General features: G+C 38.0%; 2 protein-coding genes across 3 annotated transcripts; one reads left to right on the forward strand and one right to left on the reverse strand.

Annotated features, from left to right (window-relative positions):
• Positions 1–2,249: 2,249 nt before the first annotated feature.
• On the forward strand, positions 2,250–4,812 carry LOC111885369 (uncharacterized). The gene is made up of 2 exons (XM_023881632.2): positions 2,250–2,424; positions 3,000–4,812. Exon 2 carries the CDS (start codon positions 3,132–3,134, stop codon positions 4,635–4,637), a length of 1,506 nt encoding a protein of 501 aa, XP_023737400.1. The 5' UTR covers positions 2,250–2,424; positions 3,000–3,131; the 3' UTR covers positions 4,638–4,812.
• A 2,585-nt stretch (positions 4,813–7,397) lies between these two features.
• Positions 7,398–10,045, reverse strand: LOC122195948 (uncharacterized). 2 transcript variants are annotated; one of them, XM_042898210.2, is made up of 3 exons: positions 9,906–10,045; positions 8,118–8,258; positions 7,398–8,012 (listed from the first exon to the last, which is right to left on the reverse strand). In XM_042898210.2, the coding sequence occupies exons 2-3, from the start codon at positions 8,253–8,255 to the stop codon at positions 7,506–7,508; spliced, it is 645 nt and encodes a 214-aa protein (XP_042754144.1). In that variant the 5' UTR covers positions 8,256–8,258; positions 9,906–10,045; the 3' UTR covers positions 7,398–7,505. The 2 variants fall into 2 exon arrangements, with proteins under 2 accessions (XP_042754144.1, XP_042754145.1); XM_042898211.2 differs by lacking the exon at positions 9,906–10,045 and having other exon boundaries at positions 8,118–8,817.
• Positions 10,046–25,157: the final 15,112 nt, after the last annotated feature.

A 25,157-nucleotide genomic window follows, 5' to 3' on the forward strand; every position in this document is an offset into this window, starting at 1 on the left:
TTTGTTGTGTCCTTAACTACCTAGTTAACTAAATGATGAATGATTAATGTTGAGATCGAGTGAGTCTAATTATATAATAAACGAAAACAATGGCAATGAGTGAGTCCATTGATATAGATATAGATATAAGCATTTGATATAAGCCATGTTTAATAAAACCATTAACATGTAAGAGTTCCATGCAATGGATTTATCCCATAGTTCCATACAATAGACTTGAAGGCTTGTTGGGTGTCAGACCAACAAATAAAAAGAATAATATAATAATAAATATGCACCTAATTAAACACACAAGGATTCGTATGAATGGAAGTAGTGTTCGTGCCCTTAGGGATACATGTTAACAAATTATGTCAAGATGTTGAAACATGGAGGTTATCGATACTTGAATAAGAGAGAAACAATAGGGGAGGGGGTTAATTTTAGAAATTACTATTGTAAGCATGATATATGATAGGTATAATTTTAGAGAATAAAAAACATTCCAACATTAGAGTTACCTTCTGACAAGATTCGACTTATCATCTTTAGTGATTATGTTTAATGATCCTTCAAAGAATGAAGCATATTGATACGAGGTGTTTGACCGTTTTAACAACTCTTATGTATTTTAGTATTTGAATAAATGCAATTCATTGGTTATGCCTAACATGCTACTCTAAGTTCTAGCAGTTGTAAACATATCATGCACATTGTAATAATGATGATGGAAATGCCAAGTATAATAATACACATGTCGTTCGAAATGCTTAAATTATATTATATGAATCTATAATGAAATTAAAATATATTTTTCAAAAACAACACCATTGCTTGTTCTAATTATATAGAATTAAAAATTATATTAGGATTCTAAATCTTGATGAACTTTATTAAAAAAAACAATAATAAAGTGATCAATTTTCTTAAAACATACAATGTTTCTGAAAATAAGTTTGGAATTGAGTACAAGAAATCATACAAAAACATCCAAAAAGATCTAACATAATCATTTCCCATAAGTGCTTGAAACAAAGCTCAAAATATAAACTCTAATGGTGAAATTGTCGTGATTTAGCCACATATAATGACTAAATCATCATAATTTGCCGGGGGCTTGTCCTCTTTTCCAAAAAAAGGAAAACAAAATCAAGTAATTTTATCAATAAAAATGTTAATTTGTACTTACAATCAAAAGAAAGTAATATTTTTGACTCAATAGATAATATCTTCTAAATAAAAATCTTAAGAAATCTTTTTGAAATTGAAGCATCCCAAAAAAAAACATGTTTTATGGAGATAATTACAATAGTTTTCATGGTGACACGAGCATATTACTAGATAAACTAAAATCAACGCGACCGTGTGGCACATTAAAATGTTATGAACCTGTCTCAACACGACCACATGCCAATCCTTTGTAAAACTCAACACAATCATTTTGAGCTTTCACACCTTCTAACCTGGAAAGATTATCATTTCTAGACACATTGTCTTTGATGAAAAAGGTTTTCCCTTCCACTCCATAGCTCCATCTAATCCTCCCTTATATATATATCTTTCTTGATGATTATTTAGATGTGTCTCCCATCGTACCTTCGTTATGTTTTTTCACCTGTCAGAGCTATCACACCAACCCCTCACTCAACTGAACACTCACTCCCGAAAACGATTCAACTGACACCCCAACCCAACCCATCCAATCCCACTTCCCCTTAGTCATGTAATGCTAACACGTGCCCATTGTTGTAAAAGTTGATCAACTTGACCGATTGCTCGACAAGCACTCGAACCAGCGAAGTGAGTTTGTGGAAATTTCAGCCAAAAAGATCGGAATTGGTCTAACCCTAACTCTACCATCAATCTTTCTTTCTCACCCTCTTTCTATCTTTTTAACTTTTTATTAGATTTTAGTAAAAAGGAAGTATTTTTTCGAAATTCCGGAATTGTTTATCGTTCTTGAGATCCCATAATATATATTTTTGTCTGCAATCCTACAATCCAAAATGATTTTTTTTTCTTAGAAAAGTACTTTTGAATTTACATGAAGCACTCTCAATTACCCAATTTCTTTAAAAAATAGGTTAACAGTTAACACTTTCATTTTACCATATACACGCCTTATTTACTTATTCAATTGGTATTATGGGCTCTTTAGGTCATATATGTTAGCTACTTCGATCTAAGAGGATCGATTCTGTAAAAAGATAATAGTCCGTCAGACGCTGTCGTTTGACCGCTACTTTTTCTCACCTTTCCGCCATTTGGTCATCTTCTCGAAGGGCACAGTCACACAAAGAATATTTATATGTAGCCATAGTCAACATACCCGTTCTTCATTCGTGCTTTCGTATAAGTTTCAGTTTTCCCTCCGTGACAGGTATTATTATCAAATATCCTATATCAATGGCGAAGAAAACAACTCCAACTAATCTTCTCCTACAGGTACGCTCCTCCTTCCTTCTCATAATTTAATAATTCGTATTGTTTTTTGATGGTTGCAACATACACAGACATGTATGCTTCAACTGCTTTAACATGATTTCAATTATTGATCGAACTCGTGAATTTTCACCATGTTAGAAGAATTAGTTGCTAGGGTTTTAGCGGATATTGTATTGTTGTTGCTCGGTGTTTGTTCTGTGCATGTTTCGAGTAATTCAAAAATCAAAATCGACATGATTTTAGATCGGTAGTTTCAGAACAATATAACTTGTTAGCGTAGTGAGTTTTAGCAGTTTGTTCGATCTATATAAGTAGCTCGTAACGATGAAGAAATTTTGGTGTCTTCGTTCGATTCAAACTGTTTTTTGAGTTACGAATCCATGTGAGATTTCATTTGCTACAAATTTAAGAAGAATAGACTTCTAATTCTAGTTTTTTGATATTAGCCGAATGCTGTTGTCAATTTCTCTCTGATAACTAAATGAATCCTCCAAATTTCAATTCATGGAATGACATAATTGTGTATTCATTTCCTTTGTATATAAAATGACTCTAAATTATGTGTCTCCTTCCAGCCTCTGCAAGTGCAGCACACCGCTGCCACATTTGCCCTTTATACTCAAGGAACTTGAATATCAACTCAAGGGCAAATTGGGCAATCCACATTCAAAAGGCCAAAATAGTCAGATCATAATATAATCTCTTCAATGGATGATGAATCTAATGAAAACAAATGCACGACTTCTGTTCCTCCACTCCATCAAAAGGGACTTCTTGGTGAAGATCATAATCATAATCAAAATCAAGATGATGATAGTCATAAAAAGTCAACTTTCTTTAAATTTGGTAAACAAGGCTCCCCTTGTGTAAAATTCCAACGTCTTGCCCCTGAGAAAGATGTTAATACACGTTCTTATAATCATACTTTTCGAGGAAGTGTTCATAGGGTTTTCAACAAGAAAATCAACTGGAAATCCCTTCAAACCATGGCTAAAGAATGGATCTCAAATCCAATAAACATGGTTCTCTTCATTTGGATAATTTGTGTTGCTGTTTCAGGAGCAATTCTCTTCCTTGTTATGACAGGTATGTTAAACCACGCCCTACCAAAAAAATCCCAAAGAAACACATGGTTCGAAGTCAACAACCAAATTCTAAATGCCCTTTTTACCCTCATGTGTCTATACCAACACCCTCATCGCCTCTATCACCTCATACTCTTATCAAAATGGAGACCACAAGACATTTCCAAATTAAGAAACTTATACTCCAAAAATGGAACTTACAAACCCAACGAATGGGCCCACATGATGGTTGTTGTTTTCCTACTTAACCTCAATTGTTTTGCACAATACGCTTTATGTGGTCTCAATGTTGGATACAAAAGATCAGAAAGACCCGCAATTGGAGTGGCACTGACTGTTTCCATAGCAATCAGTGCCCCTGCAATTGCAGGTCTTTACAGTGTCATGAGTCCTTTAGGAAAGGACTCTGACACCGACACTAACAGTGTTTCAGACGAAGAATCCCAAAAAGGGATTGAATCGTCTGAAAAAATATTCTTGTTAAGTGAAAGTAACCCGAAATGGAGCGGGGGTATTTTCGACTTTTGGGAGGATATCTCATTAGCATACCTCTCATTGTTTTGTAGTTTTTGTGTTTTTGGGTGGAATATGGAGAGACTAGGGTTTGGAAACATGTATGTTCATATGACAACGTTTCTTCTCTTTTGTTTGGCTCCATTTTGGATCTTTACATTGGCTGCTGTTAATATTGAGAATGAGATTGTGAGGGAGATTTTGGGAATTACAGGGGTGTTTTTGTGTGTATTTGGTTTGCTTTATGGTGGATTTTGGAGGATTCAAATGAGGAAAAGGTTTAATTTGCCTTCTTCTGATTTCTGTTGTGGGAATCCGGGTGTTAGTGATTGTGTATTGTGGTTATGTTGTTGTTGGTGTTCTCTTGCTCAGGAGGTTAGGACTGGAAATAAATATGATGTTTTGGATAATAAGTTTTATAGAAAACCAGAGGGTGAGATGTCTATATCGCCTTTGCCTCGAGAAGAACAGTTAAATTACCGATCTACCCCTAGTCCTACCACGTTTTTACAGGAATACAAGAGTTCGAATATTGAAGAAGGTTCTTCTTCAAGAGGTAATGATTCAACTCTAGAACCACCAATTCCATCCTTTATACATAGAGACGCCACGTAAAAAAAAGTTTAAATATTGTTCTTATTTGTGCTTTGAATTAGTGTGTTTTTGTAGTTCTTTTTAGAATCTTAGATTTTTGTATGATTTTTTTTTTTCTATTCATTTCCTTGTTGACATTATATGTAGATAAATTTGAGATTTTGGTGTTTACAAATTTATAATAACATTAAAAGCACATATGTTTTCATCCATCTTTGGTTACGTTTGCAATTGTTGTTTTAGTTATTTGTGAAAGAAATATAGAGAGGGAATTTTAGGAGATCTTGATGTTTTCTATTTGATGAATGAAATATAGAGAAAAGAGATGAATGGAATTGTTCATTCCATGTAATGAAAATAATTTGTTTGTTGTCGTATTAATAGAATGGATAATTCCTAAAGGATATGATTCCTTCTATTTTGTTAATTTTTATTCTTTATCTAGTGTGTAAGTTTTTTTTAATTCCATCATGGAATGTAATGAAAGATTGCGATATAACGTATTATTATGTTTGTAAATTTTAATGACATTTTTTTTTATTATTTACAATTTTATATTATAACTTATTTGGGGCTTAATGAGCTTTAATTGAAATTTTGTATCCTTGTGAGTTAAATCTCGTTAATTATAATTGAACAATACATAGAATAGTATAAAAACTATACTTTGTATACAAATAAGATAAAAAAATTCATATGAAAATTCATTCAATTTCTACAGACAACCAACCAAACATGATCGTTGAATGTAGCGACTCATTCCATTGTCTTGTTTATTCCATTCCATTCGTTGTTATTCCATTCCATTCTTCCTCCATTGGCATTTCAGGATTTGACGAAGCCCACAACCAAATTTTCTTAGCTCCCACATTTTTCTCCCACTAACATCATCAAACCAATTCCCCCATTTCATAGCAAAACACCCATAACGATCTTCATCAAAGATCCAAATTTTCAAACACTTTCCATCAACTATCTTCACCAATTCATCCTTTGCCTCTATTCCCATAAGGTATGGCACTTTCTGGTGCATCTATTCCCCGACTTCCATTAACTCATATTACACCAAATAGGAAAAAAAAAATCATGAAATGTCTAGTTTCATCTCTCTATTACATCATTGTACTTTTAAAAACCTACCAATTATATAGCAATTTTATTCAAATACAAAACAATTTTCATTAATATATAAGGCCCCAATAAGAAGAAAGGGTAAATGAAAGAAATAACAACGCACTTTTATTTATATATTTAACAACGCATTGTCCTTTGAAAAATCTACCAAACAATAGCAATATCATTCAAATACAAACCATTTTTACAGCTATAGTTTGATATATATTTTCAATAAGAAATATAAGTGTAATACTATAATTGAGTTTATTTTTCGAAGTATAATGCATTTAGCCCTATGGAAAAATAATATTATGAAAGTACAATGAGATAAGTGGATGGATTTTTCATTTTTCAAAGTAAGATTCCTTCATTAGAAATCAAATTGAAAGTACAAGGTTGTAATAGAAAGAAACGAAAGTAGAATGCTATAATATACAAATAAATAAAAGTATGTTGTTATCTCTTGCAATTAACATCTTCTAGAAATTGAAATGAATCTCACGATCGAGTTATTGATGGGACAAATATATATATATATATATATATATATATATATATATATATATATATATATATATATATATATATGAAATACCTTAATCTAATCCATACTTTTGTGCTTGAATTTCTTCGTCCATGTATCATAAACAATTAAGAGAAAAAGTCACTGTCAATTTGTGATTTGCTTGTGCAATGCATCTGCTTTAGTGTAGTCTTGTGGCTATGTGGTTTGTTGTGTTCAAATGTCGCCATGTATACATCTAATGGGATACGTGAGAACACTCGTATGCATACGAGGTGCTAAAGTAGAGTGTTACAGTGTTTCCATGCGCTACTTCCCTTGCATTCACCTTTTTAAATCAAGTGAAAATTTTCAGAATTACAAAGAAATTTAGACAGTGATTTTCAGTGCCAGTGTTACTTGGGAAGTGTGTATAATTCGAATTTGAGACCATCGACAAGCGGTGGAGCACCCCGGTGGTGACTTCAATTAGTGAGTGTGGTAGTGGGAGACCAGAATGATATTAAACCCTTTCAAAAGAGAAATGGAACTGTTATGTGCTATTGGTTTAAGATGGGTAGGAGTTCTAGGCTATTTTTGATGATGAGAACGAAGAGGACGTTTATGTCTTTTTTGTAGATGAGAGATCAAGAGCGAGTCTTGTCACTCCTTGTTCAATATTTTTTTATTACGACAAATAGTACATTTTTTTGTCCAGTTACCTCAATCCCATCTGTTAGATGGCACAAAAACTGCAAGTTTTGTCCAATTAACTCAATCCTAGTCCTAGTTCTCGTTTCATCTTTTTGGGCTGCCTACTTAAGTACAATTTTTGTACGGTGATCAATATGTGGAACAAAAACACTTTATTTTTGCCCCATTACTTGGTCCTAGTCAAATTCACACCAAACATGATACTCTCTTTTTTGTCATGTCATATCCAACCAACATAACAAAACAAACGCTCCTTCATGCCCATTGGCCATAACGCTAGAAGGGTCATTTCGCACCACCTTTAAAAATGGGACTTGGGTAGAGAAAGAACCTCAATATCAGGTCTTTGGTGTTTCTCTAGGGTGTGAATTACTAGCCTGGATGCCTCTTCGGGGTCCAAACGTCACTAAAATTCATGAGCTTTTAAGCTTAACATGTAACGTCCCAAATTACAAAAAGAGGTTTTTCATTTAAAATAGGTTAACAATTAGATGGGTTTATTAGACCTTTTTAACAAACATTCACATGACATAGAATATAAGACGCATCACGAGAAGTCAGAGGCGGTGAGAGAAGGTTCGGTTGGCGTAAAAGCGTTTGAGGGCCACTAATCCAAGAGTCTGTCCGAGAATGGAGGCAGCAACTGTATACCTGACGGTGGTGGTTTTTGGGATGAGAAGAAAGTTAAGGAGGACAGGTAAAAATGGAATGGTTGCAGTAAGAGCTTTAAACCAAAGAGGTGGGAAGTCGGGTGCAGATTCTCGCCACAAAATGAACACGAAATTAATCGACATGGTCATTCCAGCCATCGCCAGCATCACTAGGAGCTTCGGTTGACTTATCATGACTCTTGCAATGGCTGTTATTATCGCTGACACACACTTGTATTCTGCCCAAATCATGAGCGTCTTTTGGAACTTGGATTGGTTTGTCATAACTACTTCTTGCACGCACTTGTATTCTTCTAAGTTGGATACCTTGGCCACAATTGATGCAACTTTCCTATATGACCTTGTCATCCGACAATTCCCATGCTTAATCTTGTAGTAGTCTCCGCATCCGCTCTGTTGAATGAATCGTTTTTAAAATTGAAGTCACTTGTTTTTTGTTTTTTTGCAAAACTTGTATATCATGAGATTTGAGGGGAAAAGATAAGATAGCATACATACCTGAAAAGAGTGTTGTTTGTGTTTGTGTGGCTTTATGAAGGTTGCATCGAAACCAAGGTTTGACGTCCCTCTAACATTCAAGAGACTAATAGTTGATGTCTTTGCTACCAAAGGATGATAAAAATGTTGGGTTTCCATGGCCTGATTGAAAACAATATGACTTTAGTTCATTTGCATAGATTTTGAGCATTTCTTTTATATTTAAAGCATGCAAAAAAAAAAAAAAAAAAAGACAACCTTTTCCTAACTTAACTCATTCAGTTTTTTATATATTAAGTGCCTTAAGTAAAAAAGAAATAAAACAAAACTTAATCACTTCTGAATAGGCCTGACAATAGAGCGAGTTTTGACCCTGATCCGATCCAAACCCTTAACAATTATATGGGTTTGGAGCATAGTTTTTTTGACCCGTTTACCCGTTAACGACCCGTACCCGCTAACCCTTTTATTAAAAGGGTCGGATATGGATCATCACCGATCCCCTCCGTTTATAACCCGCCTCATATAAATGTTAGAAAAATAAATTTATATTTTATATTGCCTAAAGTTTACATTAAATTCCAATCAGAAGTCCAAAGTGAAAAGACCAAAGACTAAATTGTTTTTACATAAGACTATGAGGACTCACCTTCTAGACTTCTAATCTTCTCCCAAGAGTCATGATTTCATTTCATTTATATTTCATCATATAATCACCAATTTCATTTATAAATCAATAAGGTCATTTATCAACCGGAAGAAAGTGTGTAATTGCTATTCTCTATCAATGCAATCGACAGTCAAAAATCAATTGAAAGTAACTAAAATAATGGTTTTAATTCCAATAGAAAGCCCTCGAGTACATAATGTGTTTATAAATCAAAACTTATTTTTATTTAATAAATTTGATTTTATGATTTAAGTAAAATGTGTTTGATTATTCAAAATACCTACGGGTTATGGGGCGGGTTTGGATATCTGCTGATTCGGTGGATAAGGGTATGTGTTTGATTATTCAAAACCCTGCGGGTTATGGAGCGGGTTTGGATCGGATTTTAAAATTTGTTAAAAAGGTTTGGATCAAGGTCGATTCGCTCCAAACCCGCCCTATTGCCAGGTCTACTTCTGGAGGAGTGAAAAATATTAAACTCGTGACAAATCTAATCTGCCATGTTTTCAAATCCCCCATGGTCAAACCAATTTATATCACAAAATCAACAACAGTATGCTATCAATTCCATAGTTTTCGATACCAAATAGTGAACAATAGCTACGTGCTTACAAAACTTAATATATATGTTCATTACCTATTAGAGCAATTTTAAAATCCATAAATAAGCAAATAAAACATTATAATAGCAAAATTACTGATCTTTTTATATTAAAGTCGTGTTTCAAGACATCATGGTCACAATTCACACCAAAATTATACATAAAGTCAGACACATAAAATCAAGAGTCAAAACATTACCACAAAAATTAGAACTTGTTGCACAAAACATTAATAACTAACAAGAATAAACTTAATTAAGTTTGTTGCTCAGTTACATTCACACAAAATCACATCTTTGAAAGTGCAACAGTTATGATTTTAGAGTCCCATGAAAAAAATTAGAAACACTTATTTTATTCAAATAAAAAATAAAAGACATAAATCAGAAACATGATTAATTTGATCAGTTAATCTTTAACGATTACCAGAAACATGAATACATATAAAATAAAAAGAAGATAGAAATCAAAAAGATAAGAAGAGTGAAAGACAAATCAAAGACAGAAAAAGACAATCAGAAAAATAAAGAGAAAAACCTAAGACCCTGACTTCACAGATGGAGATGGAGCAATGAGGGATCGCCGTAGGTGACCAGTCAAACGAGGCCGTGAGGATGACGCGCTTGTGTTCACCGAAGGAGCATTCAACCCTAATTGATGGCCTAATTACTCTATTTATGCCGACTTAAAAAAAATCGAAAATTGAAAAAAGGAATGTTGATGCCTTGATGGGCAATCAAAAATCCAACTCTAATTTAAAAAATGGTGTTATTACATCTACTTTATTATTTATATAAATTACAAGTTTATAACCCGTGAAACTATGGTTACAAAATTAATTAAACTTTAATAGTTAGAACACAAAATTATTAATCAATTATAATCGTTAATTTAAATAAATATGTGAAATTATATCACCTTATAATTTGTATTAATTTTATTTTAATTTTTATTGCATTGTTATTAATTTATTGTAATTAAAGTGAAAATTTTAAAATTTGAAATAGAGAATTAATAGGTTGACAAGTGACATGCATTAATTAAGAGGTTTAATAGGATGACATATGACAAAAAAATATATATATATTAATTAGGAGGCCTAATATGATGACACATGTCAAAAGGATATTAAAACTATTCTTTTATTAGAATAAGGATTACAGAATCCTTGTATATAAAAAACGATTATAGGTGTGTGTATATATATATATATATATATATATATATATATATATATATATATATATATATATATATATATATATCATGGTTGGAGAAATCGGGATTAATCGGCGATTAATCGTGGATTAATCGTTTGGCGTTCTCCAACCGTCGAGGATTAGGGCATTAGTCGGAAATTTAGGATAAATCGGGTTTGGCGGGATTAATCGATCAACAAAAGTCAAAAAAGTCGAAAAAAGTCAAAAAAAAAATTGAAAAAAATTAAATTTTTTTAAAAAAAAATTCAAAAAACCAACTTTCTTTTTTTACTCCAAAATTTCAAAATTTCAAATATTATACCAAAATGTTCATATTTTCGTATTTCTAAATTTTCAAAGTACAAATTTTCTTATTTTTTAATTTTAACGTACTTGTTTTTCTTAAGATATATTAATATTTATTTAATTTTAATATTTTTTTAATAATTTATGGTCCCCGATTAATCCTCGATTAATCTCCGCCAAGACCGATTAATCCCTTAACACCAGTCGACCGTCGAGCTACCGTCAAACGATTTTTACAACCTTGATATATATATATATATATATATATATATATATATATATATATATATATATATATATATATATATATATATATATGTGGGTTTTCACAATACAAAGCCTTGACATGAAGGATAATTTTAGTATTTGACAGTACAATGCCATATTTGGGTGGGTTTTCACAATACAAAGCGTTAATAAGTAAATTTTGATAGCATAATGTGTTGATAACAAGAAATAAGAGTAGCCTGCTATATATAATACACAAATAACCTATCAATTAGGTTTAATCTTTTCCTTGTCTTTCCTCGTAGCAAGGCTCATTAAAATTTGGAGACCTCTAATGAAGGCATGATCGAACATCAACCTTGTTAGGGAACCATGTCAGCATGATAATTGGCATAAAATGCATTAATCCTATTTAGCCTACATCATCAACTCTCATTTTGAGACACACAGGTAAAATGGTTTGTTACTCTTGTTCTAATGGTTCATTCGGTCAGAATAAGAAACAATCTTCATTTGTAAAAAAAATCTCACGATAGTCATCATATATCCGCACACTACTTCATCCATCTAGCACTTGATGGAAAATAAAAATTAAAAGATCGTAACTCTAAAACATGTAGTTATTACAAAAGTCAGAAGAGCTTTACCTACATATTTTAGGAATTTACACATTCAAGCAATCTAGGTTGGGTAAATGTTCATTTATTCTCATTCACACAACTCAACCGATATAATAGCATATTATAATTTGAAATAATTTCGACAAATGTATTACTTTTTTAGCAACATATGAGCAACCAAGCACGCAAATTGAAATAATTTGATGTTTATATTTTCGAAAAGATGCTTTTAGTGTGACCATGGAACACATAAGTATTCTCATTCTCAAATGATCCTAACTTTTAAACATCATCCCAAATTGGTTGATTGGATAGGGCATGTTAATGGTGGAAATAAGAAAGACTTTTTTTTATTATTATTTATGTGTTTATTTATAAATATAATAAAATTATTTTTTACTTTTACGAGAGGTTGATCTTTTTTTCATTTCAAATAACAAACATGTTTACATGCTCATCTTCTAAAGAAATTAATACTAGTACTTGGAAATTGTGACCAAAGCAAAATATAAAAACATAAAACTTAATTATATTAAAATACGTCTATGTGATACAACTTTTAATCATGTAATGTAACAAGCTTAATATTTTATACCATTGTATTTAAGATTTATATATACAGTAGTGACAGTTTGTCATCTTAGAAGATTAAGAAAATAGGTTACACAAATTGGTAAAATGATATAAATATATTGTAAATTCTTTGCATTTAGATTTTATATAACTTCTAAACAATGAGATTGATTTATTTAAGGCATGGGCATGTGAGTTTGTTTTTTGTTTGAAAAGAACTTTCAGGATGATCATCTAATCGAAAGGATGAATGGAATTCTTTAGTTCTCTAAAAGACATTAATGGTTCTTCTTGTCAAATATATAATGTAATATATTTGATATATCCTTTTGAAGTTTTTTTAATACTTCTCATACATTGTCCAACAAAGAAACTGAACCAATGTAACCTGTAAATCACCATAAACAATTAATTTTACTCCCACAAAACCATTCGACCACAATTCTTTGAAATTGTCATGTGTAGATATTTATTTTTGTTTTAGGAGAAGACAAAAAAACCAAACAATAACTTACAAAATATATGTCAATAGATCACAGATCTGTGTAGTATGATAGATTATTCGCTTGTAGGCCTTTGATAAACCCCCAAAGTTGTTTTCCATACAGAATTTCCCATTAGAAGTAGGGTATCCTGTAAAACCTGATGTTGGTTAGTTACGTAGAGATTTAAAATTGAGATGAGTCCTTTAGGTAAATAGATTGAAAATGGTACTAAATATATGATGAATCTCATAAACAAACTTATTTATTATGTTACATGTTCCATCTGAAAGCATAGCTTTGTTGAACGGATACCTTGAGTTTATTCCATCTCCTCCAATTTCACAAGCATTTCATGTAGTGCCCATGCTGCTTCTTCCATAGTTTCTTCATCACCTATAAGTCTAAGTCAACCAAACACCAAAAAAAAAAAACAAAAACAAAAAAAATTAGAAGTTAAAACTGGGAACAATCACATCAACATATGTACACATTCATTAGTAAGAAAAAAAATCATTCTTGCATTAGAGAAACCAAAATTAGACGATACAGCTGTTATTTTATGTCATTTTCTTTGCTCCCAGGGATCTATTAATCAGCATTCATCTCCCATAATGTGGTAGTTCCCTGCCATGATATTCGTGACCTCCATTATGCGATCTCTCCAACTGAAGCGCTTGAATCGGAATCGGTGTTGATGGGAACTTTTGATTCATGGACAACTTCTTCAGATCGAGGTGGTATTATATCACTTAATAGGAATACGATAGTAATTATTTCCATTTTCCACAATCATCTCCTTTGACCATCCCGAGTTTAACCAGCAACAAAGCCTTTGCTATGTTGGAATCGCAGAATGAGTGGAATGATTCATTCCATTCCATAGGGATGTAAAAACAAAGTCATGCCTTTGTTCCTGTTGATGTCAGATGCACCTTGAAAGAAATTAAACCAAGTATGTGAGAAGGTGTGACATCCCCAAAATCACGGCCAGAAAAGACCGATTTTGTTTATGCTTTATAAAAATCAGAGTACTTCATTTTATAAAAAGGTTGCGGAATTTGTTCCCAGAAAAACATGGTAAATACGTTATTAAAACATTTTCGAAGAAACGTATTTATTTCATTTTAAAATGTTTGGGATGTCATCGTTAATACCGAAACATAAGCATAAACAGAACTTACAATGATTTACACTAGTGATCTACATCTCTTTTAAATCTCTCAGTGTAATGTCACTTCACTTCGTCACCTGTGATATACATAAACTGAGTGGGTCAGGTTGGGAAACCTAGTGAGTACATAGGGTTTTCAACCCACAATAATATAATTATTATGTTCAATCAAACAATCAACCCAATTACCCATCCCCATTATCTTCTTTACTCTTTAAGGATTTAACCTAAGAGTCATCTATCCTGCATTCGTTTATTCCGAAGTCCCTTACTTCCAGGGTTATAGGATTGGCACTAAATCCATAGCCGCCAATGTTCGTTCATAAAGCACTAATTCCATAGCTGCTATAGTCTATTCATCGGGTACTAAATCCATAACTACCAGTCTTTATCTAATAGGTACTAAGTCCATAGCTACCAATGTTCAACAGGTACTAAGTCCATAGCTACCAATTCCTACAGGTACTAAATCCTTAGCTACCATCGTCTAACTAATAGGTACTAAGTCCATAGCTACCAATTCCCAACAGGTACTAAATCCATAGCTACCAACGTCTAAAAGGTACTAAGTCCATAGCTACCGGTGTTTGTCCCATAGCCACTAAGTCTATAGCTGCCAATGTATACTCACATCATCTTCTATCTCTCATCATTCATCTACCCATCTCATATCCAACATTTTCGTATATATAAGATACATATAGAGTTTAAGTCCTTTAAAACATGTATAAAACGTTCAACCAGCATAGACAGCAAGTATTCAGATAATATGCACACATAGCACGTAGTTTATATAAAATACTTCATATCTATGTGTAAGATGAAATGGACTATGCACTCACCTGAAAGGTGGTGAGTCGGCACTCGGACAGCACTTCGTTACTCTTAAAACAATTATCCCTTGACGAGACCTAGTATCATTACCACTAGAGTTTAGTCTAACGCTTGACGAGACTAATTTAATAGTCTAACTATTATTACTATTATATAAGCGTTAAATAACACTCAATATAACTCATAATAATAGCCCAAATAATTATTTTAAGGTCCTAACAATGTTACTATAATTAAATAAAATATATATTAAATATACTATAGGCGTAGCTCACTTACAGCGGGTTTTTATTAAAAACCGGGCTTCGCTGGAGCAGCGTTTCCGAGCCGAAAGCTTTTCTTCTCGGAGCCGTCGGGCGCTCCGGGGCTTTCTTCTCGTGATAGGGAGGTTCCCTAGACTTGGGAGGGGTTTAGGGAGGTTAGAGAGAAGTTAGAGAGAGAAATAAAGGCTTATGGTGTGAAGAAAATATGAGGAGTTCACCCTTGTATTTATAGGAAGTGTATAGTAAAGTAGTCTCCAAGCTTCGTCCGTAACTTTTGAATACGAGCTCCGTTTTTGTTTGTCTTTTTACTGTTGAGTTCCTATTAATGAGATCTTCAACTTTCATTTAGACCTCGTTAGCTAGTTCTCATTCTATCTCGGATTTACAAAACTGTATCGAATTCGCTGCGCTCGAAAAGTAGAGACTAAGCTTTGTCCATAACTTTCGCATACGAGTTCCGTTTTTGTCTGTCTTTTTACCGTTGAGTTCCTATTAATGAGATCTTCAACTCTCATTTAGACCTCGTTGGCTAATTCTCATTCTATCTCGGATTTACAAAACTGTATCGAATTCGCCGCGCTCGAAAAGTAGGGACTAAGCTTCGTCCATAACTTTCGCATACGAGCTCTATTATCGACGTTATTTATATCCACACGTTGTTATTTACGAGTACTACAACTTTCATTTAGATCCCATCGGCTAAAAATCGACCGATCTAAAATTCAGATTTCGGGCTGTGCACTGCTATGCTAAATCTTAGAAAAATCATAACTTCCTCATACGAAGTCAGATTTGGGCGTTCTTTTTATCGATGTTCTTAGTTTAACATATTCTACGACTTTCGTTTAGATCGCTAAGGCTAAATCTTGCTCTATCGTAAATTCACTATTTACGCTTCCCGGTATCGTGTCGGTTCCGTCGTGAAACTTCAACGGGTCATAACTTCTTCGTTATAACTCGGATTTCGGCGTTCTTTATATGTACGAAAACCTTGTAACATACTCTACAACTTGGTTAAAATTATTTATTCTAAATAATCTTTTGTAGAAAAGTCGCTTTCGACCCCTATTGCCTCTAATTTGACTAGCCCGGATTTGCGGGCGTTACAGAAGGTATCTTTTGTTCACTTGTCATGCGATTGTTATCAAATAACGCATATTGCTTATGAAGAAACAGGAAATGTTGACATAGATAACATCTTTGCTCCTCATTATGCCCCCATTCCACTAACGGTATCATTAAACAACTTTCAAGAAGATGGAATGTGAGTATTCCTTTTGTTTAAATTTGGAGTTTTCTTTTTATGTAAAGTTTTTTATTTGATCTATTTGGTCGTGTTTATCCAAATGTAGAGTTATAAGTATCCATTATTTATATCATTAATGGAAAATCTTATCGTTTGATCCAGAGTGACATCGGCCACAATTATGATCCTTGAACGGAACAACACTACAATTTACTTCAATTTACTTGAGGTCCAAAATGCCCACAGGTCATCACTTTCATCAAGAATGATCGAAGTAACATAATTTGCTAAAGAAATTAAACATAGAATCCATAAACATGAATACCTCCAATTATCTAAAAAATTCTAATTTCATGCCAGTCTCTTCTTAGTTTGGGTTCCACCAGTTTTGTGCCTTGTACTCTACAGGATCCAAAACGGGTGATGTAACATCCGTCTCCTGAGGTATTTATTAACCAATTATGCAATTTAAAAAGATATTGGACTATGGTTGGACTTGACATTTTGGATTGGGCCTTAGGAAACTTGGGCCGAGATGTAGGTTGCCCATAAGCCGTACTCGGGGCGTAGCATCCATGGATTCGCGGGGCATGAGAGGCGTACGTGCAGTGTACCATAAGGTACGCCCAGCGTACGCGATCAAACACAAAACCCTAATTTCGGGGTTTAGGAGGTATATAAACCCCATTATAGCCTCCCCCTGATTTCTTATCAGCCTCCTCACCCACAATAAAACCCTAATACGTCCTTACTCTCTCTCATTTGTGTGAATTTGCTCTTTGTGAGTGTTTTTAGTGAAAGAAGGTGGTGAAGAAGGAAAACAAAGGTTGGAGAAGAAGCTTGAGCTCAGAGATTTGGACTACACTAACCCTTTGTCATCAAAAGAAGGTATAAAGCACTAAACTTTCTTCCTCGCATGCTAGATGTAGAGTTATGGGAGTTTTGGACCTCTTTAGGTCCAAAGGTTGGACCTTGATCATATAGATCCATTTTTGAGCTTGGGATTGCCATCCTTGAGGCTCAAAACACCTCCTCAGCAATAAAGTTTCAATCTTTAAGGCTTGCATGAGGCCATGCATGAGAACTAGCCATTTCCATGGAGTTAGGGTATTGCTTTTAGAAGTTTAAGCTTTTGTGAATCATCCAAGCCATCAAGTAAGCAACTTTATGGCTTAAGGCATAGAATAAGACGTGGATCTGAGTTTGTAGCTTCTAAATCAAGATATTAATCACTTAATAGGAAATTGGCTTATCATGGCTGTTTGCTAGGCGTACAAGCCATCAGCCAGTACGCTCAACGTACCTGGGAGTACGCCCCGCGTACGCTGCCAGATTGGGCTTCGAGCATTTGGGTCTCGGTGTGGGCTGTGCTTTGGACTTAGGGTCTTTGGGCCTTAGTGGGCCATCAGGAGTCATTGATTATGGGCCAAGTATAGGTGTTGGGCTTAGGGTAAGGCCCACTAAAGAGATTTGGACCCAATGTAGCTAATTGGGCCATTAATGGGCCAATAGTGGGCTTGGGAAGCCTATCTAGTGATTGGGACTTCAGAAGTAAGATTTTGGGCCTATGTAGGGCCCATATGAGAAGTTAGGCCCAATTTAGAAAATTGGGCCATCAGTGGGTTTATAGTGGGCCATTCATGGACTTAGAAGGAATTAAGGGTTTGGGCCATGTTGTGACCCACTCCATAGAGGGGTAAAATAGTCATTTTACCCATAAAAGAATCCCTATTCTGATTGAGTGTTTTAATTGATCATGATAGTCGGGGAGCAGCCGGAACAACAGTCAGGGATTCTTTACTCAGGTGTTCAGCAGTCAGCTTTTCGAGGTGAGTTTCCTTTCAGTAGGAACGGGTCTACGGCCACAATGCTGGCCCGTTTAGATAGTAGTTCTGGATTTCGGTCCAATGTTGGGAGGGTCCCGAGAAGTAGTTATGTGTGCTTGATATCTTCGTGATTCATGCATGTTATGTTTTGTTATGTTATGTGTTATATGTTCCGGGCTTTGGTCCGATGCCGGGCGGGGCCCAATGCAGTAGGCAAGGCCCAATATGTGTTTATATGTTATGGTATGGTATGTGGTAGTTTGGGGAGCTCACTAAGCTTCGTGCTTACAGTTTCCGTTTTGGTTTCAGGTACTTCTGCTAGCAAGGGGAAGAGCTCAGGATGATGGCATGACACACACCACAGTTTTATCTTGGGAGTTTGCTCAGATGTTTTGATATGATATTGACATTAGTTTGATTTGATACATTTCTATGACATTTCAAGACACATGATTCATGGTTTTATTATCTGATAGTTGATATTATGGTTTTGGTAATGTTTTAAAAACAAAAAGTTTTGGATTGTATTTTTGGGATGTTTCAAGTTGGTATTAGAGCCTTGGTTTGAGGGATTCGGGCACACTTTTGAGTGTGTCTGGACTCAAACTAAGGAAATGGTAAAAAGATTTTCAAAAGAAAAATGTTTTTGAAAGAATTTTTGAAAAAGAACTTAAAAAGAAAAGGAGTTTTGAAAAAGAGATAAGGGTGTGGTGCATGCGATCAGCCGAGCTCAAGTAAGTACTCCCAAATTACCCATACAAGTTTATGTTATGATTATCAGTTTCGGTAGAACATCATGCTAGAATAGGACTAAGGATCTAGGAGGATGCCTCATGTGCCTGCTATATGTGTTTCAACTTTATGAGAATTGCATGCTAGTATCAAGTGGACAGTAGTAGGATAGCCTGTTTAGGTTATGCCTGATAGTATGAGCTTAGCATCGTATGCTAGTGTTTCTTATGATGAGGATAGAATCTGCTTGAGTTAGTTTCCTCTTGTCTGAATGTTGCTTTCTTTGTGCTTTGTGGGACTCGGAGTGATGGGAGTTAGCTATTAGATGGATACGTTAAGTCACATGCAATTAGGGTTGAATAATCTCAGAGTGTTGGATTTGACCCTATTGTGTAGCTCTTGTCTGATTCCTAACCGTTGTAGGGATGAGTCCCCTACTCGAAGGATTATTTGAGCCTCGTTGCATGTGATGGTATCCATGTGGTGGCTAATTGGCATTACAATGAGGCCTTTAGCAGCTGAGGACTGGTTTGGGTAGAGGCAGAGGTTCCCTAGGGCCAAGCTAGGATGAGAGTAGAAGAGATCAGTAGCAATAGAAGGGACTTGGTGGAGTCAAGGCAGTTATTGAGGAAAGTACAGATAGATGTGGAAGGTAGTATGGTCCCGTACTACTGAAAGTAGAGGATCCGTACTCGAATCGAGGAAGGCTGAGACGAGACCAGGAAACTTGTAGTAGTAGTGATTCCTCGAGATATATCAGTATTTCTGACATTTGACATTATGTGTTTCAGAATGGTGGTATTGCGCCCTAGACCAGTAGCCGACAGTTCAGGTGTTGGGGAAGGATCATGAGCAGACTCGGGAGTTTCTCTCCTCAGAGATTGCTCACATCATACTTGAGCAGACTTTTGTGATCTTCGGTACAATCAAGGAGGGTATTATGGAGCTGATGGATGAGTGGTTGAGCACATTCCATGCTGAGGTGGTGGCCATCATGGGGTCGCGCACACTCACTTTCCGGGAATTCAGAGCTTGTGGAGCTGCTGACTACCATGGGGCGCGGGATCCCATTACGAGTATCAGGTGGTTGGCAGATGTCGCCAATGCATTCCGCACCAGCAAATGTCCCGAGGGGGACAAGGTCAGACTAGCATCCAGTCTCCTGAAGGACAGGATGCGAGATTGGTGGGAGGAGGTCAGACACGTCATTGGGGATGACGCATCTCTTAATGCGATGACCTGGGCTGATTTCACTACCAGGTTTAGAGCCGAGTTTGCACCGGTTATCGAGGTGCAGCTGTTAGCGAGGGAGTTTCAGGATCTTACTCAGACTACTGAGACTGTGGCGGAGATTACCGCCAAGTTTAGGGAGAGGGCACTTCGTTCCTCAGTATGCGGCTGATGAGGAAATGAAGAAGGCCTGTTACCATGAGATGCTACGGAGCGATATCTGCCAGTTTGTGAGCCGGTCCAGCTGTAAAACGTTGGATGACATGATTGCGAGGGCCCGTGAGAGGGAGATTGATTTGGAGATGGAGAGGAAGAGGAAGCCAGAGGTGGTATCTGGCATAGGAAGCTTGGGCAAAAGGCCCAAGGTATCCGACCACAGACCTAGGGGACAACAAAGCCACATACAATGTGGCATGTGTGGGAGATTGCACGATGGAGTGTGCAAGGCAGGGAGTTCTGGCTGCTTTAAATGCGGCCGGATGGGCATATGAGCTGGGATTGTACAGCTACTACCACCACCACCATAACATCTTATCTGATTTGCTTCCATTGCAATCATAGGGGACATAAAAAGTCCCAGTGTCCAAGTTTAGCAGTCGCAGGGAAGGTGGCGGCACCTGCCACTGCTACTTTGAGGATTACAGACGGCCGACAGGGTCGGGCCGAGGCGCCAGTGGCGAAGAGCAGAGTCTTCCAGATGACAGCAGAGGAGGCGCGAGCAACTCCTGACATGGTGAAGGGTATGTATTTTCCTCTTATCTCTATTTTGTAGTATTGACTATTTCTCATGATTATGTGTTTGTGTATAGGGTCATTCTTAGTGAACGGCATTTCAGCTACAATATTGTTTGATTCGGGGGCTACTCGATCATTTGTCTCACTTGCGCTTAGCAAGCGGTTTAGTAGAGCTCCGTGGGAGCTGGATTGTCCATTTGAGGTAGAGATAGTTGATGATACGACCGTCAGGGTCGCGAGGGTACATAGGGGGTGTTCGTTGCGACTATTTGATGAGCAGTTTTCGGTGGACCTGGTTCCTATTCCCCTACGAGGGAATAAGGTTATAGTGGGTATGGATTGGCTGAGCCCCAATGGGGCAGTGATTGATTGTGAGCTGCAGTTAGTGAGGGTTCGCACTCCCAGTGGGGGAGAGTTAGTGATTCAGGGCGAGAGGCCACAGTGCGGACCAGTTCTTTGTTCAGCAGTGAGAGCGAGATGCTACATTCAGCAAGGTTGCGCAGGGTATGTCACCTATGTTATAGATGCCCGAGAGAAGGGTAAGTCGATAGTTGACGATGTACCGGTGGTACGTGAGCACTCAGATGTATTTCCAGAGGACTTACCTGGAATACCCCTGAGAGACAGGTGAGTTTAGGATTGACCTGGTTTCGGGTGCGGCTCCGATAGCCAAGGCACCATATCGGTTGGCTCCTCCTGAGATGCAGGAGTTGTCTATGCAGTTGTAGGATTTGCTAGACAAGGGTTTTATCAGGCCGAGCAGTTCACCATGGGGAGCCCCGATTCTGTTTGTGAAGAAGAAGGATGGGACACGTCGCATGTGTATAGACTAACGGGAGCTGAACAAGGTAACGATGAAGAACCGTTACCCACTCCCGAGGATAGATGATATGTTCGATCAACTATAGGGAGCATCTTGGTTTTCCAAGATTGATCTACGCTCCGGATATCACCAGATGCGAGTCAGGGATGAGGATGTTCAGAAGACCTCCAACGATTCTTCTGGTCTTCTGCTACGACGGAGATCTGGACATCACAATTAAAGAGATGCGTTAGAGCCGCCCCAGGGACTGTGCCCCAGGAGCGGACTCCGACAATCAAGTTAGATCAGTTGATAGATCTGAGATGGCTCTCTTTAGCTACAGAGGACTATCTTGGTGCTGCTGGTGGTGTATGGTGGCTGACGGCGGCGGGTGGCGGCTGAGCCACCCAGCTGAAGTATGGTATGGCGGTTGAGCTATGGGGAAGAGTCCAGGGGAAAGGTCCCAGGGAAAGGCCCCTTGGGAAAAGTCCCTTAGGAAAGCTCCTAGGAGAGGTCCCCTTCCATGGAGGAGGTACTGTTCATTATATAGGGGACAATTAGGTCAAGGGAAATTAGGTCAGGCCTTGAGCAAGCCTAATTCAGGCCTAGCTAGCAAGGAGCTGGGCAAGGCCGCCCGGAGGCGCCGGGCGGGGCTGGTGAGCGCACACCAGGCAAGGCTGGCAGGCGCCCACCAGGAAAGGGAGCACCAGGTCGGGCTGGCATGAAAGTCCCCAGCAGGACTGGCAAGGGAGCGCCAGGTCAGGCCGACGGGAGAGTCCCCAGTAGGACTGGCAAGTGAGCGCCAGGCCGGGCTGGCGGGAGAGTCCCCGGCAAGGCTGGCAAGGGAGCGCCAGGTAGAGCTAGCAGGAGCGTGCCAGGCCAAGCTGGCGTGCTAGAGTAGTCTAGGCCATGCTAGTGGACCATATATCATCAGCCTTATTTCATGTTCCTTGTCTTGTTGTGGTCCTAGGGTAGAATCTTTTATTCGAAAATCTATTTGATCATTTTCTATGTATAAATTGCATGCATAATGGCAACCAATTATGATTGGTTTGATTGATATAGGTAGAGCAAATCGTAGGGTCGCCAAGGATTTGAGATAGGCGGTAGTCTGTGAGACATGATTGAGTTTGGGGCGAATTGGGGTAATTGGATATAGCCTTGGGAAAGGTACATGTAAGTGTGGAAGGTAGTATTCAGCCTGTACTACTGAAAGCACAGGACATGTACCCAAACCAATGTTAGATCTGACGATTTCAAGGAGGACCAGCGTGGGAAGATCCCTTATATGGAAATCCTGATTGTTATGATTTATTGCATTTCAGTTCAGCATGGTGGTGACACGATTTAGAGCAGGAGGATCAGGATCGGGATCAGGCGACACTACTAATGTCATTGATGAGAGGCTGCACGAGCTTATTGCAACCGAGGTTACCAGGGGCATCCTTGACGCTACCCAGTCGTTTTTGGGACAGTCAAGGAGGGTATGATGGAGATTATGGAGGAGAGACTTAGGGCATTCAGGGATGAGATTGTTGTGGGTCAGGTTGGGGCCCAAACTCCCTCCTTTTGGGAGTTCAAGGCGTGTGGGGCGCCGAAGTTTTTCAAATTCAGGGACCCCATTGTTAGCCGACCTTGGGTGGCAGATATCGACAATTCCCAGCACACGAGTTCTTGCCCGGATGCGGCAAAGGTTGGATTTTCTTCTTGCATGCTGAGAGACAGGGCACGAGATTGGTGGGGCGAGGTTACTAGCCAGGTGGGAGCAGCTGGGGTGGCTGAGATGACATGGGCCGAGTTTGTTTGACGATTTTGACTTGGAGTGTGCACCACCTATCGAGGTGCAACAACTAGTGAGGGAGTTTCATGACTTACAGTAGACCACCGAGACTATGGAGGAGATCACCACCAAGTTTCGGGAGCGAGCATTGTTGATACCACAGTATGCTACCGATGAGGATATGAGGCGGAAACACTATCATTCCATGCTGAGGGATGATATTCAAGAGTTTGTGAGCTTTACAGGGTGCAAAACCCTGAATGAGATGGTGGAGAAGGCCTGTGAGCGGGAGATGGAATTGGATTCCCGCACGAAGCGGAAGCCTGAGCAGGCCCAGGCAGCAGTAGGTTAGGCTAAAAAGCCTAAGGCCTCGGATTCATCTAGAAGGGGCCAATAGGGCCAGAGCCGGTGTGCCAAGTGTGGTAAGCCGCACAGTGGAGCCTGTCAGACGGGCGGCTCGGGATGCTTCGGGTGTGCCCAGTTAGGCCACGTAATCAGGGACTGCCCCAATAAGGGCTTGATTTGTTTTCATTGCAACCAGACCGGCCATAAGCGGGCTGATTGTTCGAGGTTACAGGAAGGGGGAGGAGCAGTGTCGGCGCTTGCGCCCGTCATAATGAGGATTACTGATGGCCGCCCTGCTAAGGCGGATGCTCCGCCGGTGAAGAGCCGCACATTTCAGCTGACTACCGAGGAGGCTCGGGCAGCGCCGGACGTTGTTTTCGGTATGTGTTTCCTCTTCTCCACTCTTGATTTATTGTATTGCTTATGTGTATATTGTGCTTGTATAGGGACCTTTGTGGTCAACGGTATATATACCCATGTTTTGTTTGATTCGGGGGCTACCTGATCGTTCGTGTCTCTTGCGCTTAGCAAGAAGTTTCGGGATGCTTCGGGGACTTTGGAATCTACGATCGAGGTAGTGATTGCGGATGACCGCATGGTGAGCGCAGTGAGGGTGTATCGGGATTGTGTCCTCAATGTGTTTGGAGAAAGGTTTTGAGTTGATGTAGTCCCAATACCGATGCGAGTAGTGAAGGTGATTGTTGGGATGGACTGGTTGGGGGCCAACGGGGCCTTGATTGATTGCGAGCGCCAATTAGTGAGGGTTCGGACCCCAAGTGGGAAAGAACTGGTTATACATGGTGAGAGGGCCCCAAAGGGGCCAACCCTCTGTTCAGCTGCGAGGGCTCGGAGGTTCCTGCAACAGGGATGTACAGGATTTTAGGCTTATATCTCAAATACAAGGGTCAAGACCACGACGGATGTGGGCAGTGTGCCGGTTGTACAGGAATTCTGGAATGTTTTTCCCGAAGAGTTATTAGGAGTGCCTCTGGAAAGGCAGGTGGAGTTTCGCATTGAATTAGTGTCAGGTGCCGCTCTGATAATGAAGGCACCATACCGGTTGTCACCGCCCGAGATGTAGGAGTTATGTACACAACTTCAGGAGCTACTACATCGAGGGTTCATCCGTCCGAACAGTTCCCCGCACTACTAGAAAACTTTCGTTTAATGACACGCAAACAATGAAACACAATGATTTAGGATAGGCTTTTTGTGTGTCCTAAAAATAACGTCTATTTTTAAAAAAATGAAGGATAGAGGACACGCACTTTTGCATGCCCTAAAATTAGTGTCCAATACAAAAAGTTTAAAACATGGAAGGCACCTATGTTAAAATGAGTGTCGTGTAGGTATGTCGCTTTATATTTTATTTAATGAAACACACTTTTTCTTCTTTTGCAGCAATGGGGGGAAA

Source organism: Lactuca sativa, chromosome 9 (genome assembly GCF_002870075.4).
Source record: "Lactuca sativa cultivar Salinas chromosome 9, Lsat_Salinas_v11, whole genome shotgun sequence".
Classification (NCBI taxonomy): domain Eukaryota; kingdom Viridiplantae; phylum Streptophyta; class Magnoliopsida; order Asterales; family Asteraceae; genus Lactuca; species Lactuca sativa.